At 36.3% G+C, this 24,465-nt stretch overlaps 1 protein-coding gene and 1 long non-coding RNA gene across 11 annotated transcripts in view; one reads left to right on the top strand and one right to left on the bottom strand.

The window, feature by feature from the left end:
• LOC115209683 (protein scribble homolog) overlaps nucleotides 1-4,824 on the bottom strand; it is a 458,170-nt gene extending 453,346 nt beyond the window's left edge. For 6 of the 10 annotated variants that reach the window (XM_036501616.1, XM_036501617.1, XM_036501615.1 and 3 more), the window contains exon 1: nucleotides 3,141-4,823. In XM_036501616.1, the coding sequence (XP_036357509.1) occupies nucleotides 3,141-3,302 (162 nt within the window). In that variant the 5' untranslated portion in view covers nucleotides 3,303-4,823. Of the gene's footprint in view, nucleotides 1-3,140 lie in introns of all 10 variants that reach the window. The other 4 variants (XM_029778159.2, XM_036501618.1, XM_036501623.1 and 1 more) reach the window with 2 other exon arrangements.
• Nucleotides 182-13,685, top strand: LOC118762670. The gene is made up of 3 exons (XR_004998437.1): nucleotides 182-389; nucleotides 6,786-6,792; nucleotides 13,676-13,685. It is a non-coding gene; the product is annotated as an uncharacterized LOC118762670 (long non-coding RNA).
• The last annotated feature ends 10,780 nt before the right edge of the window (nucleotides 13,686-24,465 follow it).

The following is a 24,465-nucleotide window of genomic DNA, read 5'->3' as shown; positions in this document are numbered from 1 at the left end:
TGGTCGCTCAACCTGCTAGTAGTGATAGTAGCCAAATATCAGAACACACCCGCGTACCTAGAAAAGATACTTTAGATAATGAGGTCTTGATTAAAATACATGGTTCATTTTGAAATATTATTTGATTGTAGCCTGGTTTGGCATGGGTCTAAATAACTAATACAGTCATCACGAACCAGCGATTGAGGGTCTTATTTGGTCATTTGACGTGCTTGCAATCGTAGTTTCATTTCCTTCAAATCACGTTCTTATAAAGGGAAGGGCACAACTAGACAGCCGTTGACATGGATGTTTTCCACAATTGACGGAATGCAGCTGGAATAGCTTTGGTCATAGGTCAACAACCACCATTTCGAGCAAGCAAAACAGCCTTTAAGTCGGCGATAGAAGTTAAATTCCCCTCAAACAACACCTTACCATCTTAAGACGGGAAGGATTCACAGAATCCTTCTGCATACACTGGAATAAGATGGGACGGTTGTTTGTGGCTAGAACACATTAACCATAGTATTACTTACTCAAAGCTAGCCTGGCCTTAAATGACGACAGACATATTTCAGTAAACAGCAAAAAAATTAAGGGTTAGGGTTAGATACTTGTGAAAGGGAATGTGTTAAGGTTAAAACAGAATCTTTCATTAGAGAACCATTTCCTCTGATACAAAGAGAATGAACATAAACTTTTTTATCGCCTGTTACACATACACAACGCCACAAAGAAAGCTGAAGTAGATATTTGCGAGAACAGCAAATTTCCCGTAATAAACTAGATATGAATGTTATTTTAATGGTCTTTCGGTGTGGTACGAGTGTGTAACAGTTTACTCAATTCATGTCCGATACATTCTATATGGATCTAAAAGAAATGAAAGGCTAAGTCGACCATGGCAGGATTTTTGAGTCAGAGAGTGAAAAAAATATCCTATAAATACATTCAATCTGTCACTCGAAAAATATGTCAGTTTTAGTGGAAATAGGTTAGAGGGAAATGTTTGAACGTCTTCTTTTTGTTTACAATTATTTTATTGAGCGATTCGACAAAATGGAAGGAAAGCGGCGTAAATAAAAACTGGGAGCAGCAGTGATGAGGAGGAATGTGAAATTTTCACACAAAAAATAGACAATTATCAGATTATTTGAATAGGAAGAAGAAAAAAAAAAAAAAACTTCCAGCAGTTTTTATTTTAAAGAATTAATAAAAAAAAAAAATCAAGGCCTAGATTGCAAAATTATGAAGAAGTAATAATATTAATTCAATCATGTTTTGGTTTGTCATTGTTTTTTTCTTTCGAAAATATTGAAAGAAAACAAAACATGACATCAAAAGAAAGTGAAAAATGATCGAAAAAGATAGAAAGTAATAATGGCTACTTGTGGGATAACTCCCACGAAACAGTGAAAAAAATGTTGGTAAATAGTTTATCTACCACGGATTAGAGATGGCCATCGAATGTGGCAGACTTGTTTACAAAAAGACACTTAACAGGAATAATCCATGCTACTGATGATTAATCAAGAAAAAATTAACAACTATTTTACTGAAACTTGTAAAGACTGTGTAAAGTAGGAAACCATATTTGTTAAAGGGAGGTGAAGGATAAAATGTTTCAATTTAATTGTTCGCGTGTGTATATATATATATATATATATATATACTAATATTGTATATATAGTATTATTAGTATTACTAGAATTTACCGTATAACGGTCCTGTTTTCATACCGAATTCTACTTGGTGAAATTTATTGATTACTTCGTAATTAATTAGTTTTACCCTTAATTGCTATATATATATCTATATCTTTATATATAAAAGTCTCCTACGATTTAGATTCCTAACTACTCCCACATTTTGCGGTGCAGTTTAACCAAAACCAGGTATCTTATAGTCGTGATTCATATCGAGCCCTTCGGGGTATTAGCGCGCGTCTACGATGAGTCTACGATTTAAAAAAAAATTTACCATCATTTTTTTCCATTTTAATGCATTTTTTCGCTATTATATAAGGGAAGTAACTCTCTAAAAATGTCTACGATGAGTCAACGATTTAAAAAAAATTTACCATCATTTTTTTTCCATTTTTAATGCATTTTTTTGGCTATAACTCTCTAAAAATGCTTATATAGTTATTTCCCTTACAAACCCGAGCAACGCCGGGCGATACTGCTAGTATATATATATATAAAAGACTAATTGCTGCATACAACCAATATTGATTTCTTACATTAGGTCCTTGAATTTTGTAGGGAAGTGGATAAATTATTAAGACGTTTGTATAATATTTTTCAAGGGCATCAGCGAAATGAAATGACTCCGACCCTCTTTTCGTGATGAGGTGTTTTTGTGGGCAATTATTTTGCAGTAAATCAGGACCTTTAACACACAAAAAAAAAAGGGGATTCCTTGCATTTGAAAGTGATTATGAAAATATTCCTGACAAAATTATTGAAGTTATATTTAACCTTTTGTTAGAAGAAGGAAATGTAGTCTTCCTTGCAATCGCCGATTGCTGCTGCATGGAGACAAGTTTTACAAAAACATTAAACTCTAAACACGCTGGATAAAAAATGATAGCTTCAAAAATAAATAAGAGCTTGAACGGGATCCGAGAGTTGACGAACCGGTTTCGATTCCCGGATGCAACCGTTTTATAAATTATGTCGCTTAACACGACATAAACGTGACATTCCTCATCTTTGGTACTAATAATGATTGTCAACCATAAATTGAAGGCAAATATGGATACATTACATTACCACGCGCACCATAGAGATGTAATTAAAGTGACACACGAACCAGTGAGGAAATGAGGTACTGAGGTACCATAAAATAGTACCCAACTGCTAATCTAGTGTTTGTAAAATGTCCCACTGCCTTCAAAATTCCATGATAATGGTTTCTATATTCCGTTTTAATCAAACAGTTAAATGCGTTGGGAAGAAGACGATTAGACATGATGGACTCACAACTCAGGAATCTAAATACAATTAATTGTTGTCGAGTCTTAATTAGATTGAGACAAAATAATCGCAACACAGTTGTCAGGATAAACAAAATAAAAACAGAGGATGTGGAGGGCTAATTAATCTCAAAACATGTGATTGTTCATATTAAGCTATTATTAATTATGGTTTATTTACCCGAGGTAATTCCCGGAGTTGGTTGGCATCCAAAAGTAACTCCTCCAGGCTCCGGGAGTAACGGAGCACATCGTCGGGTACGGTAGTGAGATTCCAGTGGCGGCGGTCCAGGTACTCCACTTGCCTGTTACAAGCAGGGAACAGAGGGATACACTTGAACATATTTCCTTCCTCTGCTCTATAAGGTAAGCTTCGAATAGCTCTCTACTCTTTCGCCACTGACCCCTGTCTTTTTTGTGTGGGGGCGGCGAGGTTAATTAATTATAGAGACACAGAAAGAGAAATCCTGTCCCAAACACGGCGGCGGCGGCGGCGAAGTGACACCACACAACACAATTAAGTCGGCCACACCTTCAATAAAATTCATCTACACCACCACCTTTTCAAAAGCAAACCGCAGCTTCTTCCTTCCTCCAACCAAGTACTGAAGAGAGGTTCTCCCAGAAAGTTACACAACACCACTTCCGCACTTGTAGAAATTGCTTCCTCTGAAGAAGAAACAAAAAAAAATCACCCTAGATTTTTTCTTCAGTTGTTGGTCGTATTAAATTATTTAGCTATAAAAATCACGATCTGTTGCCAATAATCATTGGTGGTGGTCGAGGTTTTATCATCAAAACTTTCACATCATTCAACAGAAAAAGAACCAGCTTTCTGCATGACGATTCACATTTTTACAATTAGATTTTTGTGTTTTAAAGGACAACTTTTTTCCTTAATTACTTTTAATGGTATTTTCCTTTTCCTTGTTGGTAAACGGGTTTTATCTTTTGCAATTTGACACTTCACTTGCTTAGAAAGTTACATACTGTTGTTACTTTTTTTAGATAAATAAGATAGATAGATGGATGTGTGTCTGTGTGTGTAGAAATTTATGCCTCTGCATATATTTCAAGTGTCTGTTGCGATCTTTGTTGCTGAGCGCCAATAATGTCTGTATTCCGTTTTGAAAGCCTGTTGGTGTGTTCACAAATATGTCTGTGCGTATAAATAGCCAGCAACACACCAAGCCAGGCCTGTGTCTCTCACTTTCACTCAGTGTGTGTGTATTTATAGTTTCCTTAGCCTTTCTACCTCGTATTAATGACTGCTACACATTCCTGAAAGACATCCATTTTACAGCGACTGTTGTCCATCTCCCCTCCTTTTTCAAATTCCGAATGGATGGTGGACAGGATAGTGACGATGAGACGAACACGACAAGTGCGTGACACACTCACTTTTATCTGGTTAACACACAAGAAAAATACGACGATAAATAAGATAGACAATCCATGATCGAGTGTGTGTGGTCGCGGGAGTTTTCCTCATTAGATTCTGTTGATTTCTGACGATTTTCTTTCCTGTCCCCCGGTTTTAAGGTCCGTTTTGTGTTGTCCTTTTTTTGTGTTTTGGTTTCGAGAGGGGGGGAGGTGGGATCCCCAACAACAACAACAACAAAAAAAGATGAGAGCCGAGGAAGGGAGATGCGACAACCCCGATACGACGAACACACGAATTGCCACCGCCGCACTCGCTTTTCGACTTCCTTTCTCGTTTTAATAAAAATCGACTCGAATCAAGGCTCCGTTCAAATGTTTGATGCAGCTTTCCACCTCCTCCTTCCTTGCTCCACTCACTTCTTCTACTTCTTCTTCTTCCCAGTCTTTCCTCTCTCCACCTCCTCCTTCCTTGCTCCACTCACTTCTTCTACTTCTTCTTCTTCCCAGTCTTTCCTCTCTCCACCTCCTCCTTCCTTGCTCCACTCACTTCTTCTACTTCTTCTTCTTCCCAGTCTTTCCTCTCTCCACCTCCTCCTTCCTTGCTCCACTCACTTCTTCTACTTCTTCTTCTTCCCAGTCTTTCCTCTCTCCACCTCCTCCTTCCTTGCTCCACTCACTTCTTCTTCTTCTTCCCTCTCCACTTCCTCCTCCTATATTCTTTCTCAGGGTCCCGATTTCTCTCTTCCCTCTCTCGTTTCGTTCACCTTTTTTTTTACCTCCTACTCCCTTCCAAGCATCCTCCTCCTCCTCCTCGCACCCTCGTTTCTCTCTCCCACCACCACCACCACCCTCCTTCCGCTTTCCCTCTCTGCACTTTCTTTGCCTCTGCCCTCACACATTCACATTTATCTCCCTTCTCTCGTTGCACCCATGACCTTATTCACTTACCTCTTACCAGTTTCATCTCCTCCCACCACGCTTATTCTCGCACCATCTCCTCCTTTTACCTATATTTCTTCTTCCTCTTCTTCTTCTTCACCACTAACCGATTTTCACCTACCTTTTATAACTTTCTTTCTCTTTCTATTCATTTCTTTCTCCTATTTTTACTTTTTCTTTTACTCTTGCTTCAATACCTTCATTTCAGTTTATCCATCTTTATCTCACCTTGCCCCTCCTTTTCAACTGTCATTTTACAAGGTGCTTCTTCCCCTTACATTACACCACAAATGCAAATAACGTGCGCTGAAGACTTTTTCTCTTACGCTTCTTTCTCCTGTCCAGTTTTCTACAATTTCTTTTATTCCCACCTTTTTTATTTTTTAATTAATTAGTTTCTCCTACTATCTCTTCATATATTTCTACCTCTTATCTTTGTCTCTTGGATTAATGTTCTCATTACATGAGTATATCTTATCCGTATCTATCTTTTTCTCAATGTCTTATTACAACCTACCAACTTGTATTACAACCTACCAAAGCTATCAGCTTGCGGATCTGCTGACCTACACATGGGCGAAATAATAGTAGCAGCAAGAAGTGGGGGGTGGAGAATCGGTTATTAGTGATTCGTGGGTTGCAAAAAATACGGCGTGAAAACCAGAGCTGGTATTAACCTAATTAAGATAGGTCATTAAAAACTGAATATCAGGAAGCAAATAATGATAATAGTACCAATAATAATATGACAACAAAAGAATGAATGAGACCTCGATATTATGTAAATAGAGGAATCTATCTATAATAGAATATGTGACAATTAGTGTTGGTTGCCATAATAAAACTCAGAATCCCGCCCTGACATCCGAAACTCTGAGTTTTATTATGGCAACCGACTAATTGTCATATATATATATAGCGGAGTAAACACATAAATGTGAAACAAGGTGGAAAAAAGAGTACTCAAATACCAGTGGTAGAGTAATATACTTAAAAGTATATATATATATATATATGTGTGTGTGTGTGTAATTAAAATCACAATAAGGGTGAAAAAATTGAATATTAATTAATAACATCAATTTAAAACACCAAGTGGCCTAGCGTGAAAAAACTGTGATACAGTAAAAATTCTTGGCGTGTTGAATTAATGCTTGAGAACAATTCTTTAGTGGTGGATTCCCTTTGCGGATCTATTTCTAGCGTTAGAGTGACCACATGTGGTCCCTCACTTATTACTTGTATGTATGTGTATATATATATATATATATATATATATATATATATATATAATATATATATATATATACATTAGAGTATATGTGTGCATGTTCACTCATGAAAAGGAAAAAAACTGGAGTTCGAACAATACAGAGAGAAACTAAAATCGAAAGCAAGTATTTTGTGCAAAAATCTAGAAAGATTAGTGAGAATGAGATAGATGAAGGGAGGTTACTGGAGAGAGAGAGAGAGCGAAAGACGATGGGGAGAGGAGGAATTGCAGAAGCATCGTCACAATTGCGTTTCGGAACATTTACTGTGAAATGAGGGTAATGAAAAAGTGGAAGTTAGAGGAAGATATCAGAAGGAAGGAAAGGGTCAGTCGGTACAAAAGTACCAAATGTTTTTTAGTGACAAAACGGAGAAAACTATCTGTATTAATGATAAGGCGGGCGAGCTGGCAGAACCGTTAGCACGTCGGGAGAAATGCTAAGCCGTATTTTGTCTGCCGTTACGTTCTGAGTTCAAATTCGGCCGAGGTCGACTTTGCCTTTCATCCTTTCGGAGTCGATAAATTAAGTACCAGTTACGCACTGGGGTCGATGTCTGTCATTGTTTGTCCCCTCTGTGTTTAGCCCCTTGTGGGTAGTAAAGAAATAATTAATGATAGTGATAAAATTCTCAAAGTGCCTTCTATGCGAAGAACATTTCGTTATGTACGATAAAAACGAAAATAATTCCTGATCAGCTGAAATTATAAGTACGTTAATGAAAAGTATTCTAAAGAGAGAAAAAGGTGTGAACTAACCAAATTTCAACTGACCAGAATTAGAGCTAAGTAGGAGGTGAGCAAGTAAATCTGGTCTTTGCAGCTGTAGGGACAACTCTGAATAGGTTTCGGTCTTATCTTTGTGAAGCAGAGTCCACTCCCAAGACTCTGGAACACTAGACATTAAGGCGATCCAATAAAACTGAAATTAGTCATTCTGAGATTTTGGCCTAACTAGAAGGTTATGCTTCACTAAGAAGGTCTAATATTTCCTCAGTAAAGCATAGCATGATACATGATCAGAGTTATCAAAGCTGCCAAAGATATAACCTCAATCCAGTTACAGAAATTTCGAGAGTAACCTCCCTTCCCTCTGAGAAGCTTTTCTGTGTGTGTGTGTCTGTGTGTTCGTAAGATTTATTACAGTCGCAGGCATAGCTATTGATTCATCAGAAGTTCTCTTCGCAATCATGTAGTTTCGAATTCAGGACACCTTTGGCAAGTGTCTTCTACCAAAAGAATAAGTACCGGGTTTAAAAAAAGATGAGTACGGGGAACAATCTGTTCGACTAAACCCTTCAAGACGGTGCCCCAGTATGGCCAGTCAAATGACTGAAACCAGTAAGAGTTAAATACTAATGTCTGTACCTCTCATTACAATTAACTGTAATGAGAAGTACAGACATTAGTATTTATCTTTTACTGGTTTCAATCATTTCAGTAATTTCAATTGATTAGAAAATATTTTCAGCTCAGCACATTAAGTATGGTATCCAGATCTATTTGCTTTCCATGCAGAAACGTCCCACAGACATTATTTTAATTTTCTTATTCAATAAATTATCAACATTCAAATACACACACACACACACACACACACACACACACACACAGATGTGAAGGTGCATGGCTTAGTGGTTAGGGCATTCGGCTCATGATTGTAAGGTCATGAGTTCAATTCCCGGAGACTCGTTGTTTCCTTGACCAAGACACTTTATTTCACACTGCTCCAGTCCACTCAGCTGGCAAAAATGAGTAGTACTTGTATTTCAAAAGGGCCAACCTTGACACACTCTGTATCATGTTAAATTTCCCTGAACACTTTAAGGGAACACGTGTCTGTGGAATGCTCAGCTGCTTGCACGTTAATTTCATGAGCAAGCTGTTCCTTTGATCGTATCAGCTGGGACCCTTGTCGTCATAACCGACAGAGTGCTCTCCTTTATATATAGACTAGCAGTATCACCCGGCGTTGCTCGGGTTTGTAAGGGAAATAACTATATAAACATTTTTAGAGAGTTATAGCCAAAAAATAGCAAAAAAAATGCATTAAAAATGGAAAAAAAATCATGATAAATTTTTTTTAAATCGTTGACTCATCGTAGACATTTTCTGTTTTGGTGTCTTCAAGCCATGAAGTCGTTGTTCTAAAAGAACGCTGGTCTCCTTGACAACGCTTTACGACGTTGATTTCCTTACACTCCCTTCCCCACAGCTTCACGAGGGAGGGAAGAAGGGGGAGAAGCAAACAGGTGCAGCTGTGACCATGGACGCCAACTCCGTCGCCATCGACACACGAAAAATTATGCATTAAAATGGAATAAGAAATGATGTTAAATTATTTTTTAAATCGTAGACTCATCGTAGACGCGCGCTAATAGCCAGACGGGCTCGATATTAATCACGACTATAAGATACTCGAATTTGGTTAAACTGCACCGCAAAATGTGGGAGTAGTTAGGAATCTAAATCGAAGGGGACAGACACTCACACAACTACAGTTTTATATATATAGATATTATATATATATATATATATATATATACATATATATATATATATATATATATATATAATATATATATATATATATATATATATTAATTAGAGATAAAACCACTATTAGGCAAATCAAACAGTGAAAAACATAAGCCAATACATAAAATTAATTTAAAAATATAAAAATTAAAAAATTATTTAAATAATTTAAACTTATAAATTTTAAATATATATATACAAATATATATATATATATATGTATGTATATTTTTATATTTATATATTATTTTATTTATTAATTTATTTGTTTATTTATTTATTTATTTATTTGTTATATAAATATCAAAAGTATTAAAAGTTTAATAAAAGATAAAGAGTAAAACACTACGATCGTTTCATGGCTGAATAACAATAATTATATATATATATATATAATTATTTGTAGGATTCATTTGTATCAAGGATTTTTAATAATAGGACACCAAGTCAGGTCAAGATCAGCATATCAATGTATATATCATATATGAACACACATATATCAATGGATATACAGACGTGTGATTGGTGTTGAGAGTCTGCTCTGAAACCTCATCACTAACATCATCATCTTTCTTGCTACTTTCCCCACCCTTACATAATGCAGGATAGCATTGTATCTCCTCTATAGGAAGACACCTGTGCTTGCCCCTCTATCATACTTTAGGTTCTCACCACATGGCATAAAACCACCTGCTACACTATTATGACCCCACTCAGGGAGGCTTCTTTTTTTTTTTTGTCTTGACAGTTACTGGGTGACCTCAATAGTGTGGGTGTGATGTAAAAAGGCACCTAGTACACTTTGTAAAGTGATTGGTGTTAGGAAGAATATCCAGGGAAAGTCATGCCAAGATAGACATTGGAACTTGACACTAATGTCTACTGTTTTGGCCCTTGTCAAACCAGTATGGAAGACAAACATTAAATGATGATGATGTCCACCAAGGCAAAACTGAATTCTGAAAACATTGTATATATTGTGCTCTCCACTCACATGTTACATTGATTTACTGCCTCCAATGAACTGAACTACTTCTCATCATGCACTATGCCTGCCTGCTCCTGTAGCCTAACCCCACCTTGTCAGCTCTCTTGTCATCCTTGCCCTGTCAGCTGTATCATTAGTATCCTTCTGAGGCGCAATGGCCCAGTGGTTAGGGCAGCGGACTCGAAGTCGTAGGATCGCGGTTTCGATTCCCAGACTGGGCGTTGTGAGTGTTTATTGAGCGAAAACATCTAAAGCTCCACGAGGCTCTGGCAGGGGATGGTGGTGATCCCTGCTGTACTCTTTCACCACAACTTTCTCTCACTCTTACTTCCTGTTTCTGTTGTACCTGTATTTCAAAGGGCCGGCCTTGTCACTCTCTGTGTCACGCTGAATATCCCCGAGAACTACGTTAAGGGTACACGTGTCTGTGGAGTGCTCAGCACTTACATGTTAATTTCATGAGCAGGCTTTTCCGTTGATCGGATCAACCGGAACCCTCGTCGTCGTAACCGACAGAGTGCTTCCCAGTATCCTTCTGTTCTCCCCTCCACCTACTCTCTTCTGCATCTCTACTCTCTCCAAGTCTTGACTCATTGATCATCACTCTTCAACTTTACCCAACTTTTTTTACAGTTACAGGCTGCTTCTTTATTCCTTTAGCTTCTGCTCTATTTACAATCTTGCAATAACCCCACCCACTCATATCTACTTATTTCATGCCTTGAGGGACTACCTTGACATCTCATCTATCTCTTCACACCGCCTACTGATAATTCTTTTCCTCTCCCTTACTAAATGGGAGTAACCATGCAGCTCTTCTACCTGCTCTGCCTCCACCCTTCTCTCATACTCTAACCCCTCATCCCCCAGCATAAAACCAGACCACCCTTCTCTCAGGATTCATAGCCTTGTGAGCTGCATGGCAACCTCAGCAGTACTGGTGACACAAAAAAATACCCAGTACACATGTAAAGTAGTTGGCATTAGGAGGGCATTCAGTTGTAGAAACCATACCAAAGCAGACTTTAGAGTACAATGTACCATGGGCCGAAGAACTGCATCATGCTCCAGTGTCTGTTTTGGACTCTGTCAAACTGTCCAACACATGTCAGCATGAAACATAGATATTAATGGTTAATGATGATAATCACATGCATACACACATACATGCATACACACATACATGCATACACACATACATGCATACACACATACATGCATACACACATGCACGTATACTTCAACAAGTGTCAAAGTGGATACACAAAGCAGATAACATATTTTATTAATACTTTATAAATTGCCTACCCCCTCATGGTCTGACATGGAACAAAAAAAGTTAAATAAAAGCACCTATTGTAAAAATTGCCTGGCAATGACAGGATATGTAGGTCGACCTTCCCTTTCATCTTTTCGGGGTCGATAAATTAAGTACCAGTTACGCACTGGGGTCGATGTAATCGACTTAATCCCTTTGTCTGTCCTTGTTTGTCCCCTCTATGTTTAGCCCCTTGTGGGCAGTAAAGAAATAGGATATGGATGGATGGATGGACAGACGGACGGACGGATGGATGGACAGACGGACTCACACACACATAAATCCAATTATTCCCAAGGTATTTGGCACCAACAGGAAATAGTGAAGTGGAACTGTTTTTAAGTTGCAGGATAACAAGATAACCTTTCTTAAGGTGTACCCCACCCAGGATGGCTACTGTCTCATGACTGAAACAAGTAAAAGATAAACAATCACTGATGAAGCGAATGGAATGATGTAAAATTTCAAATTTCTTAGGAGTTTCACAAATTTCAGAATTTCTCTGTTTGTTTCCATTTGTGAAAATATATTTAATGTTTCAGAATAACCTAGGCGCAGGAGTGGCTGTGTGGTAAGTAGCTTGCTTACCAACCACATGGTTCCGGGTTCAGTCCCACTGCATGGCATCTTGGGCAAGTGTCTTCTGCTATAGCCCCGGGCCGACCAATGCCTTGTGAGTGGATTTGGTAGACAGAAACTGAAAGAAGCCTGTTGTATATATGTATATATATATATATGTATGTATGTGTGTCTGTGTGTGTGTATCTGTGTTTGTCTCCCTAGCATTGCTTGACAACCGATGCTGATGTGTTTACGTCCCCGTCACTTAGCGGTTCGGCAAAAGAGACCGATAGAATAAGTACTGGGCTTACAAAGAATAAGTTCCGGGGTCGATTTGCTCAAGTAAAGGCGTTGCTCCAGCATGGCCGCAGTCAAATGACTGAAACAAGTAAAAGAGTAAAGAGTAAAGAGTAACCTAATCAGCAATTTTTGCCAATTCTGGGATAATGAAAGCTTTCCAGAAAATTAGATATGAATTTCGATGGAATAAAATGAAACTGTAATTTTTATTTTTTAATTGATTCTTTGTAACATTAGGAAACATTAGTACCTCTGTTGGTTTGTTTACCTCCTCATAGTTTAGCAACTCATGATATGCTTCATTACAGTCACATGACTGATAAAATATAAAAGATACAAATATAAAAAATTAGAAAATAAAATCAATGTTATGAGTGTAATCACGTGATCACGTGACCGACCAGACCATCAGATGTAGTTACACATCGCTGGTCACAATGCGTTTGCATTGTTTTAGCCTTCGAATGACGCCACACCGCTGGCTAAGCAAGCAGGCCAACAGAAGAAAGAGTGGGAGAAAGAGTGGTGAAAGAGTACAGCAGGGATCACCACCATCCCCTGCCGGAGCCTCGTGGAGCTTTTAGGTATTTTCGCTCAATAAACACTCACAACGCCTGGTCTGGGAATCGAAACCGCGATCCTACGACCGCGAGTCCGCTGTCCTAACCACTGGGCCATTGCGCCTCCACATGAGTATAATATATATCAAAAATCATCAGTTTTCATGTAATTGTAGATATTATTTGTAAGTAATCCCTCAGAATTTAAAGAAATTTCAAGATTCTTAACAGCAAGTATAAGAATATTGTGTTATTGACTGAGCTGAATCCTTGGTTTGGGTCAGAGGTAGGATTAGGCTTGGTTTAGGATTAGTACTCCCTTTACTTAAGCTTCTGGAAATTATCAGAAAAATTTTTGTTAAAATGTGACAAAAATTCATTAAAATATAACATTTTTAATGCTCATAGTCTACAATGAGCATTAAAATTTTACATTTTTGATTGATTCACATATACATTTCAAACTCTCCAAATATAGAAATAATTTTAATCTAACATGCAGAATAACATTGTCTGGAATGTCAGAATACCAGTTTTGATCCAAGAAGTCTTTCAATCTAAAATATTTGTTTATATTAATGGAATATATTAAAATTTCAAATTTCAAATGTTTTTGAATGTTGCTAGTAATTGTTTCCGCATGAAACATTGCATATTATCAACAATAATGAATGTTTGAATGAGAAAAGTTTTGATAATTCTCAAAACATGTGTACTGATTCCGAAATGTCACTCTCTGTAAAGAAATTGAAGTTGTATATTAGTTGTATATTCATGGAAATGAAGCTTGGTAAATTTTGTAAGAAAGGAGAAAGATATGGCAGATTCAGTGTGTCTTGGGTGAGAATAAAAGTAATAGAGATAGAAGTGAGAGTCAGTAGGTTTGAAGTGGATAGAGGTAGATAGGTGGACATTGTTTGTAGTGATGGAGATATAGAGAAAACTAACAAAAGTATCAGATATGTGGATGTAAATTCTAAGGCAGAGTGAAAGGCTTTAGCAAAAGAGATAACATTGATGAGCTGTTATCTGGTACATGTAGTCATGCCAACATAATCATCAATATAATGACCATACAGCTTTTGGATGGGACCAGTGAATTGGCCTTCAAAGAGGTTGGCATCATTGGGGTTCATCCTACGTCCCAAAGCAACAGCACTAATCTCTATATATATAAAACTGAGAATGTGTGTCTGTCTGTCTGTGTGTTTCCCTAAAACTTGAGAACTACATAACCAATTTCATTCAAATTTTACACATGCCTTACTTAGGGTCCATGTTGCTTCATGGGCAAAAAAAAAAATATTCAACTTCTTGCCTAGAGCAAGCCCATAGCAATATCATATCTTCTCCACTATTACGTGATAAAAGTGAAACAAAAACATTTCTCTATTTTATGTCAGATATTTTCACTTTAACAATAAAAATAATAATAACAATAGAATTATATGTAGTAAGTAATAAGTAAAATTAAACTAAAGAATAATATAATCGTAACATAACAAAAGTAAAAATAGCAATTGGTATAAAATTGCATCAATGACTTGAACTTGAATAAGTGGTTTCACATGAATGGGAATAAATTAAAAATAAAATTAGCGTGCAGAAATGGAATAGTCCAGATGGATAATAAAAAATTAAATTAAAGAAAAGACTATTGTCTATAAAGTATACAATGTAGAGAAAAAAGATTTGAACACCTGGAGGGCACCATCGAAAAGTGTCTTGGTGCGACTATGAAAGATATCTAAACCGAGGCGGTAAATTCGCCACAATAGAAGCAAGGTTCAAGTCAACGGAGCGTGCAAGGGAGTACTCAACTCGAACTTGCAAAGTGGAAATATTTCAGTTTTACCTTTATATCTGGGACGTAGGACGTGCCAGATAAAAATTTTAAATGCCCCCCCCCCCCGAAGTTGAGGTAGGCTGGATTGTAGCCACACTTCTATACTAGTGGGAGGACAAGATACAATTGATCGAAATTACAAGAGACGGACCTACAATTCCAGTCTGTTATATATTTTGAGTATTGTTATCACTAGCGATATCAAGATATAACTTTGTATTCTGCATTTTATGTGTAGATGTATATATATAGATGTACATGTAATATGTACACATATATATATACACATATATACATGCACTAGCACTATGACCCGGCAACGACGGGTCATAATGCTAGTTTGTTTATAAAATTCTCCAGAGAAAGAAAAGCTATTAAGGATTAAGATGGTCTCAGTTAGGTGAGGAGTGTAATATTACTGGTTTCATGTAGTGGGTTTACAAAGGGTTTAAGGGCTAGTAAGCCATTGTTATATGAGATGACAATGTACAATGGTTTGATGTCTGTGGTGAATAGGTGTTTGGATTCTTCAGGCAGAAAAGTGAACTGGTCAAAAAGACATGGTTGGTGTCTTTAATGTGGATAAGACAGTGACAAGAAGTGATAATAGTTTGTCAAGGTATGATGATAGACATAATGTGGGACAGTTACAAGTGGAGATGATAGTGCAGTAGGGATTGTCCACCACATGAATTTTGAATAAAGTAAAGTGAAGGTTCAAGATGTGTAACTGGATATAATATTAGATTATGTCCCTTAAATTTATATATACCGTAAATCCTCAAGTATAATCCGCACTTTTTTCCCAAAATTTAAAGGTCAAAATCCCTAGTGCGCACTGTATACGAGGTTAAAATGAAAAATATTTTCTAAGTGATGTCCAAGTCTCTATTTGCTGTCCGGCAATGTTTATTTAGACACATTTTGTGATTTCGGGCATGAAAATACCTTAAGTTAAGCCTGAAAGCAATGAAGTCATAAAAGAATCATCCATAACTTGCAGAAAGCAACATTTATTAAAATAAAAGTATTCAGAACACAGAATAACATGTAAGAAAAACAATTTGCAAACATATTTACATTCCCATATAACAGTTAAGAACATCACTATGATTGGATTACGCATGTGCAGAAGTGTTTGTTCGACTAGGTACTGCTGGCTTAATTATGCACAACTCAAGTTAGAGAAGGGGTGCGTATTATACACAAGGTTTAGGCTTTTCAGAGGGACATCCCCCTAAAAATCCCCTGTGTATTATACTCGAGGATTTACAGTATATATATATATATATTATATATATATATATCAAAAGGATGTGTTATAATACTATTCCACAGCCATACCAACAACCCAACATATCTCTATCATCAGCTGCCCCATGGATATCATTATGGTTTCAACAACTGGGCAGTACCATTCAATCCTGCAATGTCAACAGCACTAAAATATGTGTTCTTTAGGAACAAACAAACCAAAGAAACCACAACTTTCAAACACAAATATCCTATGTACAACCATATCAATAAATAAATTCCATAAGTAAATTACAACTACTCCTATATATGTAACTAAATAGCGACAACTCTATTAAGTCATACAAAAATTATAATCCCTACCATCTTCTGTAGTGTAATATAAAAATAAAAGCTTAATAACCACATATATATATCATTCAACTACAGTAGTAGTTGAATAATATTCTTAAGGCTGCAATTTACTCACATGCAGCATCTTTCAGAGCTTGTCACTAAGTCAGTTCTTAACCAAATTTCTTTCTTTTTTTCTGCCTTTAACCCTCCAACACGGAGTACAGGCCACTTATAATTGAATTCCATGTCGCTTCTGTACTTATACTCTGCCATGAATGTCCCCCTTTCTCTAGTTCCTTTTGTGTTGATCTCCGCCACGAGTTCTTAGGCCTACCTTTCTTTCTATATCCATCCAGATTCCACTGTAAAGCACTTTTCACTACATTTGGTGTGTCTTTTCTAATTGTGCTACCAATCCACTTCCACTTTTCCTTAAATATTTGCTCCCTAATTGAGACCTGATTTGTTCTTTGCCATAGCTCCATATTGCTTATGTGTTTGGGCCATCTAATTTTAAGTATACTATGCAAGCATCTGTTGATGAATGATTCTATTTGCTTATTTGACTTAACTGATGTTCGCCATGTCTCAGCCCCATACAATAAACACTGCTTTTACGTTAGTGTTAGAAAATACACTCCATACGTTTTTTTAACAGGTGAAAAGCGGTTCTTGCCTTACTTATTCTCATCTTAATAATCTTCGTCGGTGCCACCTGAAAATGCTATCTTACTACCAAATACGTAAACTCTGCTGCATCCTCTAGTTCATCGGTTTCTAGTTTAATATGTTCGCTGCTTTCTTCATTAAGGCACATAATTTATGCAAGGTAGAATAGTATATATATGGGAGGCAATATCATTATATATAAAATAGGCATTGTTCCAGACTAAAAATGTGAAGACTTGGCAATATTTTAGGCAATAACTGAAGCAAATTTTACTGTGAATTTGTTGTTATAGATAGATTTTACAGTAATATATAGCTAACTTTTGTATTATTCTATTTATTGTACTAACTAATTATGTACTACTATTATTTTTTATAATCTGTTTTCAAATTTCTAATTATTAATTAATAATTTTAAAAAATGAATTTTCTTAAAGTGTGAAAAATATTTTAGAATTATTTTTTTTTTAATAGAAGCAACCAGTAATAACAAATAGAAGTAATAACTTATAATAAAATTTTTAGTTTTAATAAAAGCTAATATTTTCTAAATCCAAATATTTTATTTGAAATTTTATCCTTAGCTGCAATATTTTAAGTAAAAATTTTCTTGTGCTGTACTTTATCGGATGTAATAAGTCGTCCTGAACTTTTCCAGATTTATAATCTTAAGAATATTATTTCTCTTGCTCACATTTCTTCATGTAATATATATATATATATATATATATATATATATATATTATCTCTTTTCTTTCTATCTATCTCCCTCACTTGTTCTTCTTCCTTTCTGTTTTTCTCTCCCACCCCTTTCCTATTCTTCTCCTCTCCCCTTCACCATTCCTTCTCTCTCTCACTCTTCCTACTTGACTCTCTCGTTGCTCACACGTGACCAATGGCCATCCACCACTCTTTATTCCACTTCCTTCCTAAAGACAAGACGTGCTTTCGCCTGTCTCTTCTCAAAGCTCGTTTTTCCAGCGTTCACCACTTCACATCGTCTTGGCTTAAAAACCCTCACCGTTTGTTTTTACTGTTTTGTTCTCACTGTCCTGTTTTTGTTACCACTTTCACCCTCCGCAAAAAATCCCAAATTTGATTTAATTTGCTTTGCGGGAAGGACTGTTTTAATGAAGTCACATCTCGTCCTTACCTTCGAAATGCGGAGTAGATAAAACAGGGACAACTGATGAAGGGGAATGTTCTTTATGTTGCATGTCTCGTTTCTCTGTTTGTTTTTTGCGTTGTTTGAAAAAAGTTCATTTTCTATGTTTTTGTTTTTTATGTTATTGCTTCTTATTTTATCTATGTTTTTTGACGTCCTGTACCCATCTATGCATGTATATATAGATATATATGTATGTACATATATGTATGTATACATGTATATATTTATATATATTATATATATATGTGTGTGTGTGTGTGTGTATTGGTAGTTTTGAGTTGTAAATAAAAGTGATTATCTGTGTAAAAATCTTCCAACTTGACTTATTAAAAAACGACATGGCATGATGTCAGCAAGTGATACAATGATATGTCAGTCACACTAAGAGAAGAAAAAGGGGCACAAATGCCAGTCACAAAGAGGTTTAAGAAGTATATGAATTGTGTGTGTGTAAGAAGGCTTCCAGTAAAGTGGTGGTTCCCAACTGATTTTTGATCATTCCTTACCGACTCATTTCTAAAATCTTGATGCCCCCTTGTGATATTTACCTTTTATTATTCAAAATTTGGCTAATGTTTACGATATCACCTGGAAACAAAATAAAAAAAATAGTGCAACAAATGTAAAAAAATGTATAGGAAATAGGCGCAGGAGTGGCTGTGTGGTAAGTAGCTTGCTAACCAACCACATGGTTCCGGGTTCAGTCCCACTGCATGGCATCTTGGGCAAGTGTCTTCTGCTATAGCCCCGGGCCGACCAATGCCTTGTGAGTGGATTTGGTAGACGGAAACTGAAAGAAGCCTGTCGTATATATGTATATATATATATATATATATAAGTGAGTGTGTATATGTTTGTGTGTCTGTGTTTGTCCCCTAGCATTGCTTGACAACCGATGCTGGTGTGTTTACGTCCCTGTCACTTAGCGGTTCGGCAAAAGAGACCGATAGAATAAGTACTGGGCTTACAAAGAATAAGTCCTGGGGTCGAATTGCTCAACTAAAGGCGGTGCTCCAGCATGGCCGCAGTCAAGTGACTGAAACAAGTAAAAGAGTAAAGAGTAAACAAATATGAAAAAATGCGTGGAAAGTATGTGGGTGGGTCAGAAAATTCACAAGATCCGAATTTTTCCCTCATAACTTTAGGAAAAATTTTTTTTTTTTTAAATGAAATAGATTATGTTTATAAAGTAATTTGTGGAAAAGTATTTTCCAGGGTATGGGGAGAAGACTTTGAAAAATTCACAAGATCTGAGTTTTTCACCCAAACTTGGTGGCAGTTTATCATGGATTGTGGGTATAAATCCAAATTTTAAATATTCCTCTGAATATTGACAAACTTTTTTTTTTAGTTGCGCTACTCATTTTATGTATTTTTGAATCAGCATAACTACAGATTTCTGCGCCCCTGACTTTGGATGATCATAACTTTCAGAAAAACGGATATTTTTAATGAAATTGTCTACAAATATGTTTTATATTAGGTAGATTCCAAATATACAAAATTTTAGGAGGGATTGGGGTGGAGAATTTTGGAAAATTCACCGGAGTCCAATTCAATTCATTTTAACTTTCAAGAAAATGGATATTTTTTAATGAAATTCTCTACAAATATACCTCGAACTATGTAGATTCTGAAGACATGAGAATTTTGGTGGAAAACAATTGGAGACTATTTTTGAGAACTGTTCCCCACTCGTGGGTCTGAACAAGTCATCCATAGTTGTTTCATTTTCTCCGTTTTGTGCATTTGCGCGTCCGTAGATTTCTTCCACCTGCCCACACACACACACTCACATACACATGTGTAACAATGTTAACCTGGAAATTTACTTAAAGTTAAAAAAATCGTTTGCAACAGATAAGACGTCTTAATAACGTATTTCTGTGTACCAGACCTTTAGCTGTTACTTTTAGTATAACGAGTTTTCTGGTGAGGGCTTCATTGCCTGTTTGTTGCTTCCGTAGAAATCTACGGATGCACAAACGCACAAAACAGAGAAATGAAACAAATATGGACAACTTGTTCAGAAACATCTGCGAGTGGAGAACAGTTGTCAAAAATAGCCCCAATTGTTTTCCCCCCAAATTCCTGTGTGCTTGGAATTTACACAGTCCAAGGTATATTTGTAGAGAATTTCATGAAAAAACATCCATTTTCTTGAAAGTTAAGACTAATTGAATTGGACTCTAGTGAATTTCCGAAATTCGCCACCAAACCCTCCTAAAACACACCCCACCCCCACCCCGCAAAAAATTTGTATATTTGGAATCTACATGATATAACATATATTCGTAGACAATTTCATTAAAAAATATCCATTTTCCTGAAAGTTATGATCATCCAAAGTCGGGGGGGGGGGTAGGCATCTGTAGTTATGTCTTTAAATCAAACACGAAATGAATTCAGTTCAAGAAAATTCTTCCAACAATTTCTTCAAAAAGATTTCAGTATAAACTTTTGGAAAATATGTTCGAAAAGAAACCAAAAATATTCCATGAAGCTTCTCAGCTGCAAAAGCCTTTATATCAATTATGGAAGTTTTTCTTACCTTTTTGCTGAATTCACAAACTAACTGGTGGGAATAAAATGACCTGTTCATTCTCATCTCTGTTCATATGTATACATGTGTGTGAGTATGTGTGTGTTACCAGTACCATAAGTCACTCTCTCTCTCTCTCTCCTCTCTCTCTTTCTGCTTCTTTCTCTTCCTTCACTGAGACTACTCCTCACTTCCACTCCATTTCAACTGATTTCACACCGTTCAATTCTTTCAACCTTCTCCGTCGCCAGAGATAAAAGAGTAAAATACTCTTAGACATACCTGCACACATAAGTCTGTCTCCAGTTTATTTCTCCATAAGGAATTAAGATGGCATTGCTTTCAGTACTGACCAGTTCCATACTACATACACGCTCGCATGCACGTGCACACACACACACACACACACACACCACACACATACATACACATTTATAATTACCTACATGTTTTCACATACCACTAAATTGAAGGAAATAGTGACATCAGATCTTATGAATAAAATGAAAACGACCTGTTGTCTCTAAAGTGTCCAAAATTTGATAAAATTGTCCACCAAAGTGATGTAAAGAATTTTTTTTTAATAATTCATTCACGAATTGTCTCCTTTCTTTATTGGTATACTAAACATTGTGTACAAAAGGTATAAAAATTCAGCATAACCCTACGCATGCTTCACCAAAACATTACCATGCCCCACCAAAACATTACCATGCCCCACATTGGGAATCATGGCAGTAAAGTATGAATGTATGTTTTATGTGAATGTAAAGAGAAATATCAGAAGGCAAAATTCTTTCATTAATAAACATAACAATTTGTTCCTTGATGGTAAATCACACATGTGGTAGTAGAAAGCATGTCACAAGGTAATTATGTGTTCAAGTTAACAGAGAGTAGTGTGAGACATACAGCGGTAACAACAATAATAAAAAAAAGGTAATTTTTTCTCTTCCAAAATATATAAGTGAGTTTGACTCAAATGATAGGCTATAGAAATGGTGATATCTACAATTTCATTACCAATTATAGATTGGGCAAATGAGAATAAATGCAAGGCTTACAATGAATGGATCAACTTTATGAATTCCTACTTCTTTATTAACAGAATAGAAGAAAAACTTATACACAATTATATCTTGTTTAGTACAGGACCAAAGGGTCCTGTGCAAAGGGTTAATGAAAAATGCCAACATTACAACTGAATAGAAAGAATCTTCAACAATGTATTTAAAATTTTGAAGCCCATTCGATACAGAAACCAAACGAAGGGGTTAAATGGTTAGAATTTTCATCAATGCAATAAAATAAAAACTCAGTCAATGAATATTTAAATGAAAGATGTAACTTTGGCGTAAACAAGGATGAAAGAATCCTTGAACAAATAATAAAAGGATTAAAGCGGGCAAATGTAAAAAGAAGCATCTTAAACAATACCTCCACCTTCGCTAAGGTGGGGGTAATAAACCAAATCTTATGTCGGAGGTAGCTTTTAAAAGCATAAGGTTACGTTATGAAGAAGTATTAGTGGAAAATACTAATCAATGTAGAAGATGTGGGAAAGCTCACAGAAAAAGAAAAGACTGTTATGCATTTAACAGAGAATGCAGAAAATGCCATAGACACCATTTTGAAAAATTTGGCATAGAAAAGCAACTATAAACGAAAATAGTCCACACAGAACCAGAAAACAAAGCCCATACAAAACCAGAGACTTAGCTGATGCGGAACCAGCAAAGAAAAGCTGTCCAGGTGTAGTGGATGCCACTTACAAGTCACAATATAATTCAGACTGAGGAAGAAGACGTATCTATACACTGTAAAAAATAAAGAAGACAAAAGTCTCAATATCAGTGAGAGCAGGGAAATATTTACTATCATAGATTGTAAAAATTCCTACGAAAGAAAATGCAAAATAAAAATGAAAATAGACACTGGCACCAATGGAAATATACTACCCCTAGGCTATACAAGCAGATGTACCCACAAAAGATTTGTAAAGCTGCTGGAAAGCCAACAAGTCTCAGAAGATACCATAATATGGTTCAGTAGCCCTTAGTCTTAGATACAAAAATTCCAACACTATGCAAGCCAAATTTTTCGTGTGCAACAATGATACAACAATGTTAGGCCTAAGACAATGTAAAAAGTTGGGCCTGGAGCAAATCAACTGTAGCATAACACCAGATACAAGAAAACAACAGCAAAGCATAGAAAACCTCAAAAGTGAATACCTTGACATATTTAAAGGTATGGAAATTTTCCAGGGAAGCAAAAAGTACACATTGTTGAAAATGCAACACCAGTGGTACAACCTCCAAAGAAGTATCCAATGTACTTGAAAGATTAATTAAAGAAAGAATTAGATAAAATTGAAGAATTGGTGTGATCACAAAATTAAATGAACAAGCAGACTGGGTGAATGCAATTGCATGTAGCAGGAAGAAAAATGGTGGGTTATTTATATGTTTAGATCAAAATCCATTGAATAATGCATTAAAAGAACTTAATCACAAAGCCCCAACCCTTGAGAAAATTTCCCACAAACTAGCAGGTGCTAAATATTTTACAAAATTAGATGCAAAACATGCATGGGTACTGAGCAATACATCTTGATAGGAATCAAGTCTGCTTACATGTTTCCATACACCATTTGGAAGATACAGATTTTTATGGTGTCCATTTGGGCTCAAGGTGCCTCAGAACATTTTTCAGCCAAAAATGGACCAAATACTAGAAAACTGCACAGGAGCCATTGGTGTTTTTGATGAAATTTGCATATAAGACAAAAAAATTGAAGAGCATAATAAGAACTTGAGGACAATAGATAAAGCTAGAAGATATGGCAAGTGCAAAGTGAGACAAAACAGATAAAATTTTATGGTTTTATGTGGAATGAAAATGGCTCTCACCGAGATCCAGATAAATGTGATTCAATTAAAACAAAACCTACAAACCTTGAGGAACTTCAGAAATTTCTAGATACAATCCAGTATCTAAACTCCTTCATACCAGAACTCAGTTCTAGAATAGCTCTACTGAGATCACTACTCAAGAAAGACACTGAATGACAATTGAATGATACACATGAAAAAGCTTTTCAAAAATTGAAAGACTGTTTATGAAAACATTTGCTTTACTTATTTCAGTGCTAATGCAAAGAGAGTGACCCAGATAGAGTCTGGCATGTTAGGCCGAGATGCAACACTGATCAAGGATGGGAAAATTGTTGCATTTGCTAGTAAAGTCTGACTGATGTTAAGTAAAGATATGCAGGAGAGGCTGTGTGGTAAGTAGCTTGTTTACCAACCACATGGTTCCGGGTTCAGTCCCACTGCATGGCACCTTGGGCAAGTGTCTTCTACTATAGCCTCGGGCCGACCAATGCCTTGTGAATGGATTTGGTAGACGGAAACTGAAAGAAGCCCGTCGTATATATGTATATATATGCGTGTGTGTGTTTGTGTGTCTGTGTTTGTCCCCCTAGCATTGCTTGACAACCGATGCTGGTATGTTTATGTCCCCGTTACTTAGCGGTTCGGCAAAAGAGACCGATAGAATAAGTACTGGGCTTACAAAAGAATAAGTCCCGGTGTCGAGTTGCTCGATTAAAGGTGGTGCTCCAGCATGGCCGCAGTCAAATGACTGAAACAAGTAAAAGAGTAAAAGAGTAAAAGAGTAAATACAGAAAGAGAGCTACTTGTAGTGGTACTTGATTATGAAAAATTTCACATGTATGTGTACAAGAAAGAGCTCCAAATTTGATCAGACCACAGATCATTGGAAAACATATAGAACAAAAACATTGCACCCCAAGAGAGCAAAGAATGCTGT

The sequence above is a fragment of the Octopus sinensis genome, linkage group LG3 (genome assembly GCF_006345805.1).
Source record: "Octopus sinensis linkage group LG3, ASM634580v1, whole genome shotgun sequence".
Classification (NCBI taxonomy): Eukaryota; Metazoa; Mollusca; class Cephalopoda; order Octopoda; family Octopodidae; genus Octopus; species Octopus sinensis.
The sequence above is the reverse complement of the archived record's forward strand: the minus strand, read 5'-3'. Positions and strand labels throughout refer to the sequence as shown.